This window comes from Talpa europaea, assembly GCF_964194135.1.
Source record: "Talpa europaea genome assembly, chromosome: 7".
In the NCBI taxonomy this organism is placed as follows: domain Eukaryota; kingdom Metazoa; phylum Chordata; class Mammalia; order Eulipotyphla; family Talpidae; genus Talpa; species Talpa europaea.
This window is the reverse complement of record NC_140074.1, coordinates 25,864,616-25,886,642: the sequence shown is the minus strand read 5'-3', so window position 1 is coordinate 25,886,642 and position 22,027 is coordinate 25,864,616. Positions and strand designations below refer to the sequence as shown.

Below are 22,027 nucleotides of genomic sequence, written 5' to 3'. Positions count from 1 at the left end.
GATTCTTAATTTTCTTTTTTATTTATGTTGATGCATAAATACTGATTTATACTGATGTACTAATCCTTTTGCCTAATATTTTGCTAAATAGCAGCTTCAACTTGAGCTCCTTTTGAATTAAGATTCTTTCTAAAACCTAGATACCTATTGCAACAACTGAGACACTTTGTATTTATAAAGTTTTCCACCAGTTAAGAATGTTACTCTGTTTTGTATTTATATAGCCTAAGAAATGTTTTTGCTATAGCTATTAGGCATTGGTAATAGATACAAAGGCAAACTATTGGGTCTGATTAAAAATAAGATAACACCATCACTGTGCCCTTACTCTTGCACACCTTACATTACCTTTCAAGTCCCATACATATCAGTTAAGTCAGCATTCTAAGGCAAAGTTCCTTCTCTAGTATTATAGGCCTTTAATCCTAACATCAATTTTAATATGTCAACCTAGATCTACATTAGTAAAATAGTAGAGAATATTATTAGTCATTATGAATTAATGTTGGTAAGTAAGGGTCCTCGAACACTAATGCGAGAGCTGAATGATTATGCTGTATAGGCTCCAAATATTCCATATGTCACAACGTTGCAGTATTTAACTTACACGATTTAAGATAAAACTAGTGACTTTTCAATACCTATTTAGAGGAAACTAAAAATGCACTGCAATCACTAGCAAGGTTTCTGAAAGGCCAATATAAATTAGTATAGAACAGCAATCCTTTACAGGTGAGAATAGTGATACAGTACTTTGAAAGCGAAAAGCTCACCTCATTATATTTTATTTGAACTATGTTTCAATAATGATCCCAGAGTATAAATAATAGCAAGTGGATGGATGAGGTTGATCAGAAATAGGGAAAAAAATCTTGCTGGGGGATAACACTAAGGATAACTTTCACAACTAAAGGCAATTCGTTAGTTATACCTGAAACAGTTTCATCATCATATTTACAGGCCATTATTCACAGTTTTAAAAATACAAATAGCTCCGCAACTTATTTTCCCAGTTTTGTTAAATAAAGTGCACATTTTACTTGCTGAAAATAGCCATATCTAAGTTAATCATACTCAGACGCCAAACAAAATATAAACAATAAAAAATGTGTCAGCCAAAAAGCTACAGGACTGTATCCAATCACTGAATAAGCCTTATCATTGTTTTCATCTTCATTCACAATTTATGAATGCCTTAGTCCTTTTGAATCTCAATGACTTGTAATTGTCATACAATTGAAATCTTAATCATTTGTCCATTATAAAAATGCATCGTGGTGATATTAAATTTTAAAAAATTATAACACACCTAAAACTAGGTGACACTTCTTTAATTGCTTGGATATTATGCCAACGTCAAAGAAAATGGCCATCAATTACTAATCGTGACACATCCTCCTAAAAGCTGAAATCAACTGCCCACACCTTTAGAGATTTAAAATTCTGCTTCAAATAACTCTGGGCTAAGACTTTTGGTTAGTTCGTCTATTGCTTAGTTAGCGGGGCGGCTGTGAAAACTACCCCCAGGTAAGTCTGCTCGGTCTGGCCACTTTCACATTTGATAGTCTGGTTGAAAAAGCTCTAAACAGTGTTCTTAAAAAAAAAAAAAAAAAAAAAAAGTATGGAGCCAGTACTTTATTTCCTCGCATTATCCCTAAAGACTCAGGACTATCTTCAAAGTGAAATTTTTAGAAATTTTAGAAATGACCGTACTTCTCCAGCATTACTTTCTGCCTTACCAGCTACGCCCAAATATCGTCCAACGAACAGGTCTCCCTCCACAAAATGTACATGTTCTAAAAGTCCTTCACGTTCTCCACGACCCACTAACTCGTGTCAACGTAAAGACCGCCTTTGTGGTGTGGTCCCTGGAAGCCTCAAAGTGCGGATCACTGGGACCAGACTTTCAGATCCCCAAAGTAAGCAAAGGAATGGGTCCCCGGACCACAATCTCCGACTCTTTCTCGCTGGTCGCCCGCCCACCGCCTGCAGCGGAGTTTGGAGGAGCCCACCATGACCCGGGCTGGAGTCCCCTCATCCAAGTCCGCTGGTTGTTTATCAGGGCTCAGTCCCCCAGCTAAACCTGCTCTAAAGCCAGAGTCGTCCCCGGGCGCTCGCGCCACCGAGAGGGGCGGCGGGCACTGCGGGCAGGGGCGCCGAGCCGCAGCAGGCGCTCGAAGGGCCTCGCCTGGGGCTGAAGCTCGCGGGCCCGGGTCCTGCCCACCCCCGGCGGCCTCGCCCGGCACAGCCGCCCTGGCAGCGCTCGGGCGCCCGCTCCCCATGCCCAGGGCGCGGGGCTGGGCGCGCGCCGTGGCCGTGGGCGAGGGGCCGCGCGCCGGCTCCCTCGCCGCCCCGCGAGCCCCGCCGCAACTCCGGGCCACTTGTGCGTGGGACTGGAGGGTGCGGTGGCGAACCAAAGCCGTTAATTGTCCGCAGACAGGAGCCACAAAACAAAACAAAGGCATTTGGGGGTAGAGAGAGAAAGCTGGAGAGAGCGAGCGAGACATGTACCTGAGTAAGACAGATGGGAGAATACATCATGACTTCGCCTTAAAACGCACTTTCCCGGAGATGCCCAAGAAAATCTTCGAGAAGCAAGAATTTCATCTATTCATTTTACAGTCATCTGAGCCCCGCGATGCGATCAATCAGGACGGGGCTCTGCGCTGGCTCACCGCAACTTCACAACAAACCCAGTCCTCCTTAAATAGCCAAAGATTCAAGTTCACTCGGCGTGCTAGATTTCCCGGGGTGAAATCCAATCTACACTTTTAACCCTCTTGCAGTCCGAGCGCGCTGGCCGTGCTCGCCGAGGCCGCTGCCGCCGCTGGTGTTGCCTGCTTTTCGCCTGGGTTTTGGGGATTTGTTTTCTGTTTTGCAGTTGGTGGTGGTGGTGGGGGCCGGGGGTGCGCGAAGGTTCGGGGTGGGTCGGATCGGGGTGGTGGTGGTAGGTGGTGAAATGCTTTTTTAAAAAAGGCGGGGAGAGGGGCGCAGGAGACCGGGCGGGCGGGAGAGCGAGGAGAATGTGTCACCGCGCTGGGAAAGTTCAAGGTTACAGCCCCGAGCCCTGCGGCAGGCTCCCGGAGTGGCGATCGCCGGCGAAACTTTGCCGCGAGCCGACCATGTGTGTGCGCGAGGGGGAGCGCGAGCGAGTGCGCGCGGGTGGCGGGGAGCGCGCGGGAGAGGGCCGGGTGGTGGGGGCGGGGTGGGGTGGGGTGGGGTGGGGGAGCGGGGAGAGGCCGGGGTGAGGGAGGGGGCGCGAGCGCAGGTCCCCCGGGCGGAAGAGGCGCGCGGCGCGCGGTCCCCGGCTGCAGCCGCCGCCGCGCGGGCTCCTCCACGCCCGCCCGCCCACCGCCTCGCCCCGCGTCTGACCCGGCCGAGCGAGGAGGCTGCTGCTGCTGCCGCCGCTGCCCAGAACCCGGGGGGGATCGGGACGAGCTCCTGAAAAATCCCAAACGTAAAATCCCGCTCTCCCGCTCGGCTCCAAACTCCTCTCTTTTCTGCTCTGGGCTCTTTTTTCCCCTCCCTCTCTCGCTTTCTTTCGTTGCAAAACTTGGAAGTTGAAAAATTCACCGGTTCCACCCTCTGGACCCCGCTCGCGCTCTCTCCAAATCAGACTTAAGGATTGTTTTATTATTTAATTACACAATCATCGCTTTACTCCTCCTCCTGCAAACGCGCATTCCTTTTGCACCAGCCTCTCCACACCCCCCGCCCCCCCACCTTCCCCTCCTCCTTGCTTCTCTCTCTCTCCCTCTCTCTCTCTCTCTCTCTCGCTCGCTCCCCGCTCCCCTTCTCTCGCCCTCCCCCCGCCTCGCCCCCCCTTTTTATCTTTCTCTCTCATTTGTTAAAGGTCTCATACCGGTGCGATAGAAGCGTGACTTTTTTTTTTTCCCAAATAAATCTTTCCGCCCTTGGACACGTCCCGCACCCTCTCCACACCACCGCACAGACGCGCGCGCACCCCCCTGCAAACCCTCCCTGGTGCAGATATTTCGGGGCTCGCTGCGGACTCTTTAAGCCGCGGGAACATCCGAGTGGGAGCAGCACTGTGCCAGTCTGGGCCCGAGAAAGGAACGAATGGAAAATTCCCTCACACCCAGGCCGCCCCGGGGCCCAGGCTGGGGCGCCGACTCTCGCACCCCGGGCGGGCGCGGTCCGCCCAGCCCGCCGGCCGGAGGGAGGCGCGGGGGGGGCCGAGGAGGCGGGGGGCCTGAGTAAACTTGGGCTCAAGTAGTTGGGGCGCGCCGGCGCGGATGGGGGGCGGGGTCCTCCGGGGTCCCCCTGCATGGGTCTGCGCCCCGGGGCCGCCCGGCTTTCGCGGCGCGCCGCGGTCGGCCGCCCTCCCTGGGGTGCCGCGCGCACGTGGCCTCGCTCGGAGCGGGAGGATCGGGCCGAGCCGCAGCCGTCGCCTCCCGGTCTCCCCCTCCCGCGTCCCGCTCGCTCTCCCCGTTCTGCGGCCCCGCTGGCTCGCAACCAATCCCCACCCCCCGGGGCCCGGGGCGCCGGCGGAAAGCGGCGCCCTCCCCGCCGGGGTGCAGGAAGGGCGGGGCCGCGGCGCGCTCGGGGCTGCGGGGCGGGCGGGCGCGCGCGCGCGGGGTGCGTGTGCCGCTGCAGCCCTCCAGAGGCGGCCCGCCCGGGGCCCCCGGCACCCGCGCCCGCCAGGGGGGCCCCGCCCCCCGTGCAGGCCGCGAGCCGCAGCCGGGAGTGAATGAACTTGATTTCGGGTGTCTGCAGGGCGGCGAGGTGCCTCGCACCCGTTCTGCACACACGCACACACCCCACCCCCCAAATTCCGGCTTTCGAGGAGAGGTGGGGAGGGAAGAGACTTAGAAGCAAAGGCTGTCCAGACAATGGAGGAAAAAAAAAAAAGTGAGTGCAGGGGCTCCGCGTCTGCCCAGCCGGTGCCGGCGAGGGAGGTCGGGGGGCTGCGGCCGCCTGGGGCGCACACTGCCCCAGCCCCAGGGCGCCTCTCCCCCGCTTCCAAACGGTGGGGTATTTCGGGGAGTCCTCCGACTCCCTTTCGCCTTTTCCTCTCTTCTTCCTCCCTCTCGATCTCCCCTCCCACCTCAACTTTCTCCTCTCGGCCTCTCAGGCGAATGCCCACCGACTCCCCCTCACTCCCCCCAGCGCACCCGAAGGAACCAGTGACTTTTTCCTTCACCAAGTGGGAGTTATCCACATCAAGCATTTCACAACGACACATCAAGAAAAGTAGGCAGGTTCAAGTCAACCATGAAATGGTCACTTTTTAACCCCGTCCTGTCCTCATTAGGGAAATGCTCAAACACAGTCCGTTTTCAAAGAGCGCTCTTAATGAGGCGAGCTTGCCAAGTCCACCAGCTGCAGCCCCCGTAAACCCAGGGCCCAAAGGAAGAAAGGCGCTGGGGGTGGGGAGTTGGGGAGGCCGGACCGAGGGACTGGGGGGGCTGCGGAGGATCTGGGAAGACAGGTAAAGCGGGGGGAAATTTCAAGAACCACCCCCCCACCTCCCGGAGGTACCCCTTTAGGGCACACCCCACTGGGAGTCGCCTCCCTGCCCCGCCCCCTCCCCTGGCAAACCCTCCTGTCTGCGTTCTGCGGACGTTCATTTCCTTTGTGTGGGTCATTTCTTATTTTGTGAAAAGCCAGGATAAATTTGACAGTCTTTCTAGATGAAAGAAATGAAGTGACAGTCGGGGTGAAGCCAAATAAATAGTCATTTCTCTCTCCAAAAAATTTAGGCAATCTCATCTTAGGCTTTTTTTTTTTTTTTTTTTAAATCCCAGCGCCTTACTTTGTATTGCACTTTAGGCTGCATCCTTTTTCTCACCCTCACACTGGAGTCTGCGGGGAGGGGGCGGGGAAGCGCGACTGATAATACCAGCTTTAACTACTGGAGTTTCCCTTTGAACAAATATTCAATTTAACTGGAGTTAATTTACCATAAAAGACATTCCCCTTGGCACGAATGCACTCATGTCCTTGAACACACCTCTTTGAATGCCTGGACTCTCACAGAAGCCATTATATTTAGGGGTCCCTTTAAAAACCTAGCGCCCATCTCTCTTTTTTCTCCCGCCCTCCCTTCCTCTCCTCCTCCTCACCACATCACCCCCAGTGAAATCCTGGCACCCAGAGAGCTCGCCTTTCAGCCAGAGATCCCAGAACCAGCCGCTGTCCCCTGGCAAAGAGGCCCAGTGCTAAGCCCTGGGCAAGTGTCTCCAGACATCCTTGCCCCTCCTCCTTATTCCTTTCCCCTTCCAACAGAAACCATTTCCTTTTGCACTAAAACTAGGCTGCATCCAAAAGTTTCTCACAAGCTTAAAAATGAAAAATTGACAACTATTACACAGAAGAGCCCACAAAAGCGGCAGCAGCAGCAGGGGTGAAGAAGCAACAACAGATCCAGGTAAGACCCCAGCACAGTGAAGCTGCCTGGGTCCTCCCAGGCCTATCACTTAGGGGTTCAAGTCTCTTTCAGGTGTTCCATGTGTGCAGGACAGGTATGACTGGGCTCAGTGCGATGAGCATGGAGGATGCTTGGTAGTTTGGGATTTTGATTTGATTCCAAGAAAAGGGAAAATGAGAAAGGAATAATGAGGAGGTAGAGTAAGCCAAAAGTGAGGGAAGAGTGAGCAACAGAAATTCTGGAAGGGCTTATGGTGCCTCAGTTTACATGATTCTCACTGTCCTCTCAGGCCTGAAGCCCTGGTTGGGAGGGCTGACACCACACAAAACACTGCTTCTTATCCAGTCAATGCCAAGGTAACTGCAAACCTTCTCAGGGTGCAGTCTGTGGAGCTGTTCGTGGAGGGACCTGTGGGTTTGGACTGGGGAGACACCTGGCTTCTCTCAGCACAACTTGTGGACTCTCTCTGCTTTGAGAAATGGCATGCTTTAAAAATCCCAGGTAGAAAAGTAGAGAAGACATGAGCAAGTACATATATTTCATTCATCACCCCCACCTCCATGTCTGCCATGGTTTTAAGAGTGGTTTTAGAGTATCTCTGGAAAACTTGTGAATGGGTCAAACACTTCTTAGACTTGGGTACTTCCCTGTCCAAAACTCTCTTTCTCCTCTCACTCCCACCTGGGCCAGTTTCATTCACCCCAAAAATAACTAGAGAAAAGTGAAGGGTTTCTGCAGCAGGGAAATGTGATATTTCAGAATTCCGAAAGATCTCCCTGGATCACCTTATTATCCTGCCACCTTAAAGGGAAAAAGTTTCTTTTCTGACAGATACTTTATGAATTTCAAGAAGAAATGCCAGTGCTTCCATGACTGGATTTTTCAAAACCCAGTTAGATATTTGAAATATTAAGCAATGTTACCCAATTGGCTCCTTTCACTGACCTCCAGAGAGGAGTTTGACCTCTCAGCTCTCTTCTAATGCTGATTTTTCTTTTAACCTTTCTCCCATCTAAAGAAACTTGGTAACAGGTTGCAAATCCTGGGCAGTTTAGAGACAGGTTTCTTAGAGCTTAACAAAGCTGTCATTTTCAATACACCGGATGGCTTTTTTTCTAGCTCTTGCATGTGATTTGAGGGGAGCCTCAGCAACTCCATAGCCCTGGCTGCATCGCCAATATCAATATTTTAAAACTAAATACAAAAGAGACAGATGACCTCCTGACCCCAGGAGCCTGACTGCAAAATATTGAGTATCCACTAAGCCATCCTAGACCTTTCCTTCTTGCAAAATGAACCACAAAAATCATACATGTGTAGCCTGGAAAATACAAGGTTATATCCACAAGCAGGAATACCAAAAATCCATTTGAAAACACATATAAGCAACCAACAAGTACTGAATTTGCCTGCACTTGATGGGAATTGCAAAATCATGCCCAGTTCTCTCAACCCTTAAACTACTATTGTCAAATTAGGGTAGCAATTTTTCTCTACTAGAAAAGTCAGAACCGGTGAGTTTCCCCACCCACCCCACCTCCCCCACCCCCATTGCCAGCTCTTTGACTTTCACTGAAACAAATAAATAACCCTGGACTTTTCCCCTCTCCTCTGGGAGCTGTTTGGTGTCCCCTGAGGACAAAACTAAATGAGAAAAATGACGCTGTTAATAATGTTGCTGCTGAATGCCTGTACTCGACTGTTGAAAAAAAGAAGCCGCCCCACTAAGTATGTCTACATTTCGGGCACATTTACAAGCAAGGAATGAATCTGAACACCGACTGGGCCCGAGCCCTCCATTAAGGTTAGCAGGTTTCCACCTCTCTATAAAGATGAGGCCAGTTCATCAACCGAGTCCCAACTTCTGAAGACATTTGCTCCCTACATTATTTCAGCATTTACTGTAACTTTTGCCTGATTTATGTTAAACTATGAAAATCATAGTAACAATGGCCTCGCTCCACTCACAATACTACAAAAGTTACATATGCTCTCACAGTATCTTCTCTGCTGATACTGAGAGTTATAGTTCTTGTCCTTATGCAAAATAGCTGAACTTTAAAATAAAACTATATATACTATCATTTTATTTCTCCATGTAAATTAGCTTTGGTTACCCACACCACATGCCTTTGTGACATAAAAACATCAGTTATAAAGAGATGTTCAGAAAGCTTTATCCAAAATGACGAAGTACTCTCTACCTTATGTATTAAAAAGTATAGAAGTGCAAACCAACTCAAACCTTCTTTCCCTTCTCAAATTCTTCCTTTGAAAACTGCAAGTCTGTTCAAAAATCAAAACAATTCATGACAACAAAATTGTGCCTTTTCACTTTCAAATTAAAATTTAGCAAACAATTGCATAATTACCAGGAGCAAAGACAAACAATTGAGCCTATGCAAAAAACTATATGTTTGGTAAACGTTCTCTCTGAAATATTTTAACAACACAGTAAATTCATAAATCTCAAAGCAATGATATTGTCAAGTTGTGTGATGTCACAAACTCCAAAAGCAAAGTTACAGATGTCCTGATATCACATTCACTCATATTTATGCTGCTGCTCAGTCTGACTATATTAAAATTAAATAGATGCTAGAGAATAAAAAGAATTAATTTTGGACATCAAACACTGAAACTGCTAGAGTATAAAAAGAATCAATTTTGGACATCAAACACTGAAACTGTCACCATTTTTTTTTTTTTTTGCATGAAACACTCAGCTAATCAATTTCCTATTAAAACAGCTTTCAACAATACTCAGCTTTAAAATTCATCGGGGCCAGTAAAACCCAGTGCACAAGAATGCAGTCCCAACCACCACGGATAATTACCCTTCTAATACTTTTATTGCCCAAGCACTTTTCCTGTGCTCCCCATCAGTTAGGCAGGAATCTGCAGTATATTGTATCAGTGAGTAGAAGTACTTGACCTTTGCCCACATATGATTTAATAGGGACGTTTCAGCACTGAAGCTTTCTCCATCTCTCATACCATTAAATGAAAACATCAAACCTCAAATGTAAAACTGGAAACCACAACGTTTTGTGTTTCACAACTCTTTGCAGTTTTTACTTAGGCTGCTTAAAGGTCAGCTTCTTTGCCTCACAATGCTCTCTACCATACAATGAATACTCAAAAGTTACACTAACTCTGATTTTGATTAAATCTTGAAGTCCCCAGTCAGATATACACATGCACCCTGCTTATTTACACGTACATTCTTTTCTAACCACATAAGCATGTGTGTATGACTTTCTGGACTTATTCCATTTTAGGGCTGATTTAAATGTCTGTTCAAGTATGGGTTCAAAAGTTAACTTTTTCCCGCCTGATGGAAAGTTAAAATTACAAAGAATGGTGCTATAAGAGTCTTTCAAAGAATGTTAGAGCTAATCTTGTGTATTTTGGCGCCTTTTCTCTGCAGCTACTGTACTGGGGAAGTGGAGGGGGAAGGGTAGATGTGACTTGGAGATCTTGTCTGTCCAGTCTCAAGTTCAATGGCAGTTCTTTTAACCGGAGGAGAAGATGGCCCTAATAATAATTCCAATCACGCCACTTGAGCATCTTGTGTCAAAGTGGAAACTGGCTTCCCCGCCCCCTTCAGCTTGAAAGCTGCCAAGTCCTCACACACTCTGCATTCAACCACAACTTAATGGATGGGATATTGTGCATTAAAATGTGTCCCAGACATACTATCGAAGAGAGGACAAGGGAAACGGGAGACAGACAGACAGACAGACACAGAGAGAGACATGGGGGTTGGCGAGAGGGACAGCAGGGTGAAAAATGTATGAAAATTAGTGGGAAGAAATCCATCATTTTTTTTTTAAAGGAGTGGGTGTGAGGAGGGCTAACATTTTGATCCTACAGCCTCTAGGACTAGGGGGTGGGAAGAAGTAAACTTTTAAATGAATATTGATTTTAAAAACTCCCAACACACAATCAGAGCTAAACAGTACTGCAGTCATTTTTAAAATTGCACTTTTAAAATGAGCATATGTAACAAGGTCTTGCTACTCACTTCAAAGTGACTGAAAGAATGCTGCAAAAAAAGAATGAACTATAAGATACAACTAAAGGATCATTTGTACAGAATTTTTTCCAACAGTGGGGAAAGGGGAGAAAAGTAGAGGTGAAAAGGGAAAATGCTGCCTCTTGAACTATTTGCACTCATAATGTTATCCACTGATTTCCACCCTAAGAGTGTGGCACATGTACTAAAATTGCCTAATGGAAAAAGAAAACCAAGAATACATGTTTGCATTAGTTCTGGAAGCCAACAACAAGATAGCTAAACCAGTAAGCAGAAACGACATTTAGATAAAACAGTCCCTTTACAAAGAAAAAATAAATATATATACGCCTGAGGTGGAAGGGGGTGCAAAGGACACACAACACAAGCAGATAAAACCCATCATTTCAAAGCCACATACCATCACACTGTATTGCATTAAATAAAAGAAATCTTGAGTCTGCAACAGAACCCTGGGCCGCAGACTTCACGTGTCTCGGGTACAGACTTGTGGATTTTCTCAAGGGTTGTTTTGGTGTTGCTTTTTGCATAGAATTTGGGGGCTGGGGGCGGGGGGAGGCGATCCGGGAGTCGTCTTTTATTTTTTCAATTATTATTTCTGCAAAGCCACAATCTCGGCCAGGGAAGAAAAGCTGGTCAAAGTCAAGTGTAAAAAACCAGGCAGCCCCTCTGTCGGGATGGATCTCCAGTTTTCCTTCCTCTCCCTTGCAGAAGACTGTTTCTCCTGGTTGTCTTGCAGGGCGTCCAGAGAGCTGTGCGTGTGTGCGCGAGTGTGTGTGTGCGCGAGTGAGTGTGTGTGCGTGTGCGCCTGTGGGCGCGCGCGCGCGCGGGTTTGGTGGGTTTTATTGTTGTTTTCTCAGGGCCTCTGGAGCGGTGGGGGCCGCCTCCCCGCGCTCGGCAGATGCGGCGGGAGAAGCCGCGGGGTCGCGCGCTCGCCCTTCCCCACCCTGGGATTGGCCGGGCCGGCGGCGAGGCTGCCCCGGAACGGCCACCCACCCGCGCACCCTTGGCGCGCCCGGCCGCGGCCGCCTCCCAGGCTTTCTCTTTCACCAGCTCGCCGCGCGCCCTGCCCTGCCCCGCCCCGGCCGGCCCCGGCGCGCGGGAAGCGCGGCTCTTCGCTTCCGCCTGGCGGCGGGAAAGAAACCGAAAGGAGGAGCCGAGGGCGGGCGCGCGGCGATGCATATTCATCAGGGCGCCCGCGGCGGTGGAGGCGGGAGCCGGCCCGAGTGGGTGTGGCGGGCTGCGCGGCGCGGGCGCCCTCGCGAGTGGCGGGGCCGGTCTTTGTGCCGCCCGGGTGGGGCCCGAGCGCGCGGCGCGCGGGGCTGGGGGGCGCGCCCCGCTCCGTGCGCCTTTGTGCTCCCGCCGCCTCGGGGCCTCCCCGCCGGCGCGCGGCTCGGGGAGCGGGGCCCGACGGGCGCGCTCGAGGCTTCCCCAAATAATAGGAAAGTTGACGCCTGGTCTGCACTTGCGTACTTCCCGCCACGTTGCTGCAGGCCACTTCGCGGGGCCACGTTGGTTTCCACGTAGAGAGAGTCCTGAAATGTTGCGCACCGCCTGGCATGATCATGGCAGTAAAACTAGCAGGAAAAAAAAAGTTCTTTTGACTGTTTCCTTGCATCCATGTGAATGTCAGAAAGTGCAATGACTCAAGGGTGCATGGAAAGAACTCCTAGTTGTACAAGTAAACATGCTAGGTGAGACTTGATAGTCCCTTCATGTTCTTGACAGTTTTGGTTGTTTTTAGAGCTTTAAGTATGAGTAGGTTTTCTGCTTCCCTTTTAAATGATTATTTTCATTTTAAACATCTGTAGTTGGTAAAATGATGGTAACGGTTCAGCTTGTGTACATTTAAAATTGTATTAAGAATATAAGTGTCCCGAAATTTACGTAGTACTAACCCACATGTGTTTAGAAAAGATTTTATTACAGAGATCCCAACTAATTATGTAATTGCACAACAGACAACAATAGCTTCAAATATCCTCTAAAAACCCCCGTTCAATTATGTGATTACCAGTGGGACCGGAATAGCTTCCAATGAATTGTTCTTATCTCTCCACTAAATGTGAACATGTCAGTATTTTAATCCCAATTATGTTAACCTTCAAAGTCCAAGAGAACTTAAGCAACATTGTTCAGGCTTACAGTTTCTATAATACACATAAAACAAAGAAAACATCTTTTCCTTCTACATACAATTACACACATACAGATATTTGATTGTACATGAATATACGTACCTATTTTCTATGATAAAAAGTGGTGAGCTAAAAATTGGGATGACCCATTTGGACTTTAGAAAATGCCAAACTTTTTAAAAAATGGATTATTAAACCAAATTTTAGATATAGGTGATTTCTCCTCAAGAAACAAAATAAAAAGGCCAAACAAACAGAATATATCCATATAACGTTGGGAAGGGAGATGAATCATAGGATATACGCACACTCATATATGTGCAGTAGGAATTTCACACTCAGCTGTACCTTCCCAAGGAAAATTAATTTTTAGCATCTGTCTGGTTCCAAGTTAGGTAATTTTAACCACTTAGCTAGTGTAGCTATAAGTCAGACTACCCAGGCAGTCCATTCAAGATTTGCTTCCATTCTAGGATTTCCTAGTTGTAGTTTCATGGTTCAGTAAATCACATTTAGCAACAGGGAACCAAATATCAAATATGAAAATTCAATGCAGCTAATTTAACAAAAATTATTTAGAAGGTGGGAATTGCCTTTGTTTTTATGTGGTTGGTGTTATCAAATTCTAAAACTTTTAAAGTGTGTCTCACAACGTCTTCGCTCATTATTTGAACTCTGTTGCAGTCTATATCATGCAAAGGAGAAATAACATTAGACAGAGAATCCAGTTTTGTTCAGGAAATATCCCAAAACATGAAATGGGAAAAGGGAAGAGAGATTTCTTGTGCCTGTAATGCTGGTTTACATGCACATTACATGCATTTACATGCATTACATAAAACAGCCTGTAATGCTGGTTTACATGAATCTAGATTTAGTGTTACCTGTCAGAGGACTTCTTCCTGAGCATATTTTTTAGTAATGTACCATTGTATGTCATGTTCAGACTTCCACAAATTCCTTTTTTAGATCCATGTTATTCTTCTGACATGTAAAACTTACAAGAATACTTACTGCTATAGCCATCACTCTTTTGTCTATCACATATCTACACATATCATAAATATATGATATGCAAGTTCTATAAAATAAGGAGACTAATTTGCAATCATGTCTTATAGAAATCGGTCTCACTAATTTGTACTTCCCTCAACGGGTTGTTGTTCCTAAATCCTTTAATTGGCTAATGATCATGGTCTTCTAATCTACAACATCGGCTGATTTTCCGGTTTTCATATTTTATGATGTAAATAAATATGTAGAAATTAGGGAGTGTTTTAAAATAGTCTTCTTTTTAAATTAAAATTATCTTGGTTGAAAGCCTTTCCTAGAATATAATTAAGGTCCAATATCTTTTTATAGTAATCACTTAGAAATTATAACCAATTAATCATTTTTTAAAATAAGGACTGTCCAACATTACTTAGGCATCCTGGCTCTCTGACACATCTAACTGAAGTGATTCCAGTAAAGAAAAAAAAAAAAATTCTGCCTTCAGTTGCAGTCACAATTCATTCCTTAGAAACTTATTAAAAGATTCTCAAGTACTCTGATACTTTAAATTTTCTGGTCCTTCCTAAAGCCAATTAACTGGAAATGCAGTTTCTGTATGTTTTCTTCAAATTAAGAATTTTTAAAATGTACTAGCAACATCTGCGTGTGTTTATCTTTGAGAATAATCACTATATAATTATTTCTAAAAGGCATGCATTATTACAATGCTTTATGTCATAATTGAAGTAATTCCTCTACCCCATCTAAACCAGTAATTTCAGTTATTACTCCAAAGGTGTTTATTTTATCTTACTTCTCTATTTCTCAAAAAAATAGGAAGTGTGTTTTTATTTGTGTTATTTTTTATTAAAGGGTACACACTAATTTATTAGATTATTATATTTAGTCCGTTATTATGTCAGCATCTGTGCAAATTTAACATACATACAAAAAAAGATAGTGGACTAGTTAAGACTCAATACTAAAGAGTGATGAGTATAGAAATAAGTATTCACATGCCATCTTTTAAAACCATTGGATAATTATCTTTTAGAATTAAAAAATATATATAATGTGTAAATGTGTATAAGCCTTCATATTTCATTTTGCCTCCAGGAAATGGTTTCATTTTTCTCGATTATTTAGAAACGTTTAGAGAGACTTCAATTAGGACATTTATAAAGTGCCAACTTCTGGCATTTTTTTGAAGTTTATAATACGTGGAAGGTGCTTCGTACAACTTTTATTGATGAAGGAAGAATGCATATCCAATATACTGTTGTGTAAGAGGATTATCAGCTATAAGTAACAACCTCTGCAACTATTTTTATTTTCCATTGGTTAGAGCAATCTTTAGCTATAATCCGTTATGCCTCTTCTTCAGACACTGATTGTAAAAATAAACAGTGCCTGTTCCACCAGACATACTTGTTCATTGTACAGAATTATATCTATGGAAAAGACTTCAAGGGATTACCAGATAGGCCCTTGCCATGGGCTGCAAACTCCACACTGGGACAGACACAGCAGATCATTTTCTAACCACTGTGAGTGTGGTTACAAAAATAAACATACACGAGCAGTGTTCCTTCTCTCACTCACTGCACACTGCACCTGTGCACACATATATCTGATGACATCTGCTAACATAATAAATCTCAAGTGGTTTGTGGTGTCATCAAAAACCTGAGATTGTGGTGTGGCTCACAGCCTCACCAACCCCGGCCATGGTCTTGTTAAATTTCACAGGCTAAATAGACACAGACTCAGACTCGTTTTGTTCAGGAAACAGGGTTTTTCAAGAGCAGGTTAAGGTGGTTTCCCCACCCCCTCAAATCTTCTGGTTATGACTCAATGTGTGAAAAATCTGCTCTGAGTCAATGAAGATAAATCAAGAATGTCTCCCAGCTTCTAGAAAATCCTTTTTATCTCAATTGTTCTGAATTCTCAATGTATTTCAGTATCGACCTTTCTTGTCCTACTTATGTTTTTAAGACTAAAAAAACAGTGTGCAATTAAATCCTCATATCTTCCTCACTCACACTTTTATATAACTTTAGAATTTCAATCATCAAAATGTCCACAAAAAAAAAAACAGTAAACTTGAATGAATTTAGACTGTAATGATGATTAAATTGAGTGAAGAAAAGCAAGTGTTTTCTCAAAAAATTTCAGGATATTTTGTGCCATATGTAAGGTTTCTGAAACAACAGAATTACTAAGGTATTTTTTTTTAACCATTTTCAAAAAAACAGAAGCATCTGGCAATCCAGAAATCAGTGAGGCAACAGGACGCAAGAAAGCGCTAGACAGTCTACTGATCCCTCTATATAGTTCTGGCAAAGGACCATCTTGCCTTTTTCTCAGGCCATTTTCAAGAAGAAAGTAAATGTCAAGCTCCCAGCTTCTATCCCTGTGGCTAATTGTCCTTCAAAGCGTAGATTCTTCTTGGCATATCTAGAACATGGTGATACCGTTTCAAGTTAACCAATGTCTACATTTTCTTATTCCAAAACGAAGAAACCCTCGGTGCAGACAAGGTTGTACAGGAAGAATGCAATCTATCTACGAACGTGCATTGTGTGCTTATCGTGGGTTCCAACTTTGGGCTAGGAGCTCCAACGCAAGGATAAATAGATTTGTTAAGGATTTCTACATATATGAAACAAAGGCCTTCTGTGGCTTTGTGTTACTCTTCTCTAAATTTGTTTAGAAAAGACTGACTTCCATGGTATATCTTGAAAGTCTTTAAATAAACATAACAAATAGCAACCTTTGGCTTTCTGCTTATTTTATGAGTCGTTGATGTGCATTCAGAGAATGAAAACAGAGTTGACGGAAACCAAAGAAAAATGTAATTAGGGAAGATAAAGGTGCCCTTCTTACCCACCCCATCCACTTAAGGCAAGACAAAACAAAATCCTCATGTTTTTCATGGTTCAGAAACCAAACTGACTAAGCTGAGAAACCTTTGATGCCACTATTCTTTATGATATGGAAAGGATTTTCATAAACAACAGGAAAACGAGGAGAAGCAGTATTAGGTGGGAAATTTTCAGGCCCAGGGCTTGCTTAGCTTGCAACTAGTAAAACCTTCTTTTAATAATTTGCTTAAGGATGGTTGACAAGAAAATACAGAAGCCAAAGTAGAAATATAAGTTTCAAAAACACACCTAATATTTCTACCTTTCCCTTTTTATCTTTGTGTCTGGCATCTCGTAAGCTGCCTTCCATATTTCGCTCCCCATTATCATAAACTTTTCTTTCTGGTTATACAGTAGTAAAGACATTCTATATGAACAATTTACAAAATACAAATGATATCTACCCATAGTTCCATCACCAAAAAAAATTTGCTTAATATGCATGTATTCCAATTCGATATTTGCCTCTATGCATATTTACTTTTTGCATAATTATAATCTTAAGGTGGGTAGAATTTTGTTTTCTAGTTTTCCCACTTAACCTTCTATTAACATCACTGATATTTGTAAAAGGTGCAAAACTATCAAGTGTTAAAACTAGAAGATATTAAAAGACAAAATTGGCAATGTCTTCTGTTTTATCCTATCATTTTTAATATTGGAATTCACTGTCAACATCTTAAAATTGGGAACTTGTGATTATAAATCTAAATATCCTGTTTCTCTTAAAAAAGTGGAAGGTGAGACACTTGTGATGCAAATGTCATACACAGGAGCAGTAGGCTGGAGCACAGTAGATGGGGCTTGCTGCCCCCTCTAGATGGGAATTGTCTCCAACATTCCCATCACCTCCTGTTCCCTTATGTTGGCCTGTTTTTCTCATTTAGGTACCAATTTGCCCATTATCCCCCTGAGTTTACAACACTTGATCTAGACCAAATGCTGTTCTTATAGATGAAAAATAAAAACAAGGTTCAGAAGGCAAAGTGACTTGCTTACGGCTACTAAGTTGGTTATCAGCAGTGCCAGCATCATGCCAGAGAGATCCTGTCTAAACAAGTGCTCTTTGTATTGAGGTATATTTCCAAGCATGTGCGAAACTGGATTGTGGGTGTCAGTATGAGCAACCTTATCACAGCTACCACAGTGACCACAAGCTCCTTTATAGACTGAAATGTCCCAGATTAGCCACTGGCTACAAGTTGATGTCCATAAGCCAGACACCTGACCTCTGATAAATCCTGGCCCTACTCACAGAGACTCTTCTTTCTCTCACTAAAAATAAAATATCAGATGCACTGGTACTGCATTATCAGAATGCATTACTAAATTATCAGAATGCAAAAATAAAATATCAGAACTTTATGAAGATAATATCAAAGCTGCTCTAGCTAGGGAGAGGCCAGGGGAGGAATGACAACAGGGGCAGGGAGAGCGCAATGGACTGTGGTGAAGAACTATGGGTACCTTGGTGTGGGTGTGCTATGGACACTACAGTTGAAGGGGAAGATCCTATAGTTCCAAAATACTAACAACGATATAAACCAATGTTACTACAACAAAAACTGTATTAAACACATTCAGTTAAAATTTTAAAAATCTGCTCTAGTTGATAAAGGAATAACCTAATTCAAAAGATAGTTTATAACATTCCTATCAGATATACCTCATAGAAGTATGATGCTGTGCCAACACCCTAAGAAACCAGCACTCTCCTAGAAAGTGTATCTGTAAGGAGGCCATATTTCCTGAATGTTAAATAAGGACACATGGCATAACCAAGAACTTTTTTTAAAATAAACTAAGATTTAGGATAGTTTACAAAGTAGATTGTTAGTGATAACTTCATAAATGGACATTATAAAAATGATAAAAACATCCAAGAATCTTTGATCTGTACATTCATATGGGCAATTTTAATTTTTTTAGATGTATTTATTTATGCATACAAGAACTGGGGTATAGGCCAGAGGTGTGGGGGGTAGAGGATTCACCAGAGACAGAGTGGGGAGCAGAACAGGTGGATCTACTCAAATACACTGCTGAGGGAAGCACCAGGTGAGACAGGAGAGGTCTGCTGTGCCATGTAGGTCAGCTCCCTGGCCTGGGGTGGAACTTGTGCTGCAGAGGGTGCTGATAGCTGCATAGTGCTGAGACTTAACCCCTTGCACCACCAGGGAGGCCCCAGGGCAATTTTTAGAAATTTGCCTAGAAAGTGGAACTTGATGAGAGTAACATGTTTCATGACAGGTGGGTGTGTCCTGTGCAATTTGCACTTGCTTTGTTCTTTAGACAGGACACCCACTCTAGACTTTGCTCTCAAATGGAGAGGGACCCGAGGACACACACACAACATCACGGAGTCAACATATTAAATAATTGAGAAGCTCGTGCATTATGTACACGCTGAGTCGACAGTTACGCTGTTGGCGGGCACAGAAGAGGTCGGCATTCAGTTAAGCTTAGGCTCATTCACAGAAGTGGTCTTAATGGCTCTTATTCCAACCAAAATCCTACCTTAGGTGGGCCCTCTACTTCAAATTTAGGAGTTAAGACTCTCTAAGCTGGGTTTCCAGATGGCAGGCATCGCCAGAGCACTTAAAATGTCTACCAGCAACCTAGAACTTCTTTGCCAACTGAGGCCCGTGCAGCACTTTCATTAAGAAAGGCCTCCCGGGGGCAGTTGAGTTCCCCAACCTTAGGTTATAATGAGTTTCATGACAAGTAGTGATAATTACCATATATTGAGGCCTAACTATGGTTCTACTCTGTGTTCAGTTTGTCACATCTCTCAACTCTTTAAAAGATAAGGAGCCTGAGGCGCAGAGAGATTAAGTTACCCTTGGAAGGTCTTGGTGCTCCAAATCCAAGTCTTTCTAATTCCAAAGCCTAAGGCCATAGCAGACCAGTACAGACAGCTAGTTCACAGCACAAGGCTGTAACCAGCTAGGTCCGCTCGCTCGCTCGCTCGCTCGCTCGCTCATGGCCCCTTCAGAGGAGTTGACTTAGGAGGCTTTACAAATATTCTTAAAGCATTTTTTTTTTTTTACCACTCTTCTTTTGAAATTGTCTTTAGAACCGCAGGCACATTCTTTTAAATATTATCAATTGGATAGATCTTCCTCCTTTGAATGTGGATTTGAGTTTTGGATATAGTCATGATTCATTCGATACCCTGTGGTGATTAAAGAACTTATCGAGCTGGGTAAACCAGTTTGGGTCAAAAGCAAAGCATGACAGAATGTAACAAGGTTATTATCATTCTCAGCACTATTACTCTGAAAGTAATAGAACAGATGCTTTAGACTCAGACTTAACACTGGGATTTTGAGTTCAAATCCTGCTTCAACTGCCTGAAATCTACTTGATTCTGGGCAAAATTTGGAATAATGCTTAGTCATGGTTTCCTTACCTTCAAAACGAGGATAAGAAAATAATGCCTGGGCCTCCCTGGTGGCGCAGGAGTTAAAGACGGTGCTATCAAGCTACTGCCAGCCACTACAACATGAGTTCCATCTCCAGCCGGCCGGCCAGGGAGCAACCCACATGGCGCAGCAGACCTCTCCTGTCTTGCCTACTGCTCCCCTCAGCAGTGTATTTCAGTAGATCTGCCTGTTCTGCTCCCCACTCTGTCTCTGGTGAATCCTCTCATCCACCCCACACCCCCGGCCCTGCACCTCTGGCCTATACCCTGGTTCTTGTATGCATAAATAAATAAATCTTTAAAAAAAAGAAAAGAAAATAATGCCTGCTTTAGTGTGGTTGTTTGGGGATCAAGCAACACCATGCCAAAATATGTAGAATCATGTGTAAAATACAGTACTTTCTCAGTAATTATTTCCTGACTCTATCAGATTGTTTCTGTCCTTGTCCTTCAAATGTGATGAGAGAGATAAACATGAGTTAATGTGGTCCATGACAATGACCAACCCCCTACCCGACCCTTTGAGTACCCTTGAGCCTTTATTTGCATTTACAGTTTCAAAGCCAAGCTTTATAACTCTAGTTCCATGACACTAAGGGGGAATGATTTAAAGAAGGGAGGATGCATGCTCTGAAGTTTCTGGGAGGCAGTTTCTATGTTGTTTACTCCTAGGTACTCTCTAGAAAGGTAGGAAATGTAATAGCATCTTGAAGAGTTGCCTATTCCTAAGCATTACAGAATGCCTGCCCTGTGCCAGGTCCAGGCCAAACAAATGGTTGTTGGCAAGTAATTTAGAACCACCTTGGTCTTTCCTCTGCATATATTACACATATAATGCATCTCACCTCATTTATTCTTAACCACCTTGTAATACAATATTGTCTCCATTTTACTGATAAGAAAACTAAGGTGCAGACAGAATCACTTAAGACACAGGATTCCATACCCTGGACTAGAACCTTAGATCTTTTTTTTTAAAAAAAAATAAAAACAAACATAGAACATAGAACCTTAGATCTTTAAAAAAAAGAGATTTATTTGTATTTATTTATGCATAGAAGAATAATGCCATGGTAGGGGGCTGGTGAGAAGATTCACCAGAGACAGAGTGGGGAGCAGAACAGAGAACAGGCGGATCTACTGAAATACACTCCTGAGGGGAGCAGCGGATAAGACAGGAGAGGTCTGCTCCCCATGTGGATCAGCTCCTTGGCTGGGAATCCAATTCATCCAGCAGTGGCTGGTGATATCTTGATAGCTCTGAGACTTTAACCCATGCACCACCAGGGAGGTGGTAATTAACCACCATGTATATGCAAACTTTCTTCTCCCCTGCATGCTCCCAACTTTTCTTTCTACCCTCCCACTCCCAACAAAGTAGCTTGGACAACCTTGAATGTCTCCTCCTTCCTGACCAGCTCATTTCTAGGACTGCAACTCATTAACAGGGGCAACCTTAACACAACCACAGAGTGACAATAAAGACTGTACAAGAATCAGCCTCTAAGCTAAAAAGACACCGCAGCAGTCTTGGCTGAATTCTTTGGCTCCCTGAAGGCAAAGACCTAAGTGACTGACCAATCTCCCATCTTGTGTTTTAAAAAATAACAAATTTTGTTGTCCAGTCATACAATGGAATATGAAGAACAAACTTCTTTATAACATGCATATATAAAAGTATACATACATCTTTTTTTTTATAGAGGCATGTTCTATTTATTTATTTATTTATTTATTTATTTATTTATTTATTTATTTATTATATTTGTTTGTTTGTTTTGTTTATACAAGCACTGGGTACAGTCAGAAGCGCGGGAGGGTGAGAGAATTCACCAGAGCCAGAGCGGGGAGCAGAGCAGGCAGAAGGACCGAAGTACACTGCTGAGGGGAGCAGCGGGCGGCAGGAGAGGTCTGCGCACCATGCGGGACCCTCCTCCGGTGGCCGGGGAGCAGCCGGGGATCGAACCGGCGCTGAAGAGGCCGCAGGCAGCTTCACAACCTAGCGCTCAACCGCTGCACCACCGGGGAGGCCCCTATACATACATCTTAAGTGTATAGCAAGATGAATTATCCCTGTCACCTCCATCCATATTAAGAAATGGAAAATTGGGCCTCCCC

General features: G+C 44.5%; 1 protein-coding gene across 7 annotated transcripts in view; it reads right to left on the bottom strand.

The window, feature by feature from the left end:
• The window catches only part of NFIB (nuclear factor I B), a gene marked incomplete at its 5' end in the record, with an annotated part of 427,407 nt that overhangs the window by 221,901 nt on the left and 183,479 nt on the right, over positions 1-22,027 (bottom strand). For 4 of the 7 annotated variants that reach the window (XM_084237476.1, XM_084237477.1, XM_084237479.1 and 1 more), the window contains one exon: positions 2,512-2,541. The exons of the other annotated variants lie outside the window; for them this stretch is intronic. In XM_084237476.1, the coding sequence (XP_084093602.1) occupies positions 2,512-2,541 (30 nt within the window). Of the gene's footprint in view, positions 1-2,511; positions 2,542-22,027 lie in introns of those variants that run through there. 7 annotated transcript variants of the gene reach the window in all.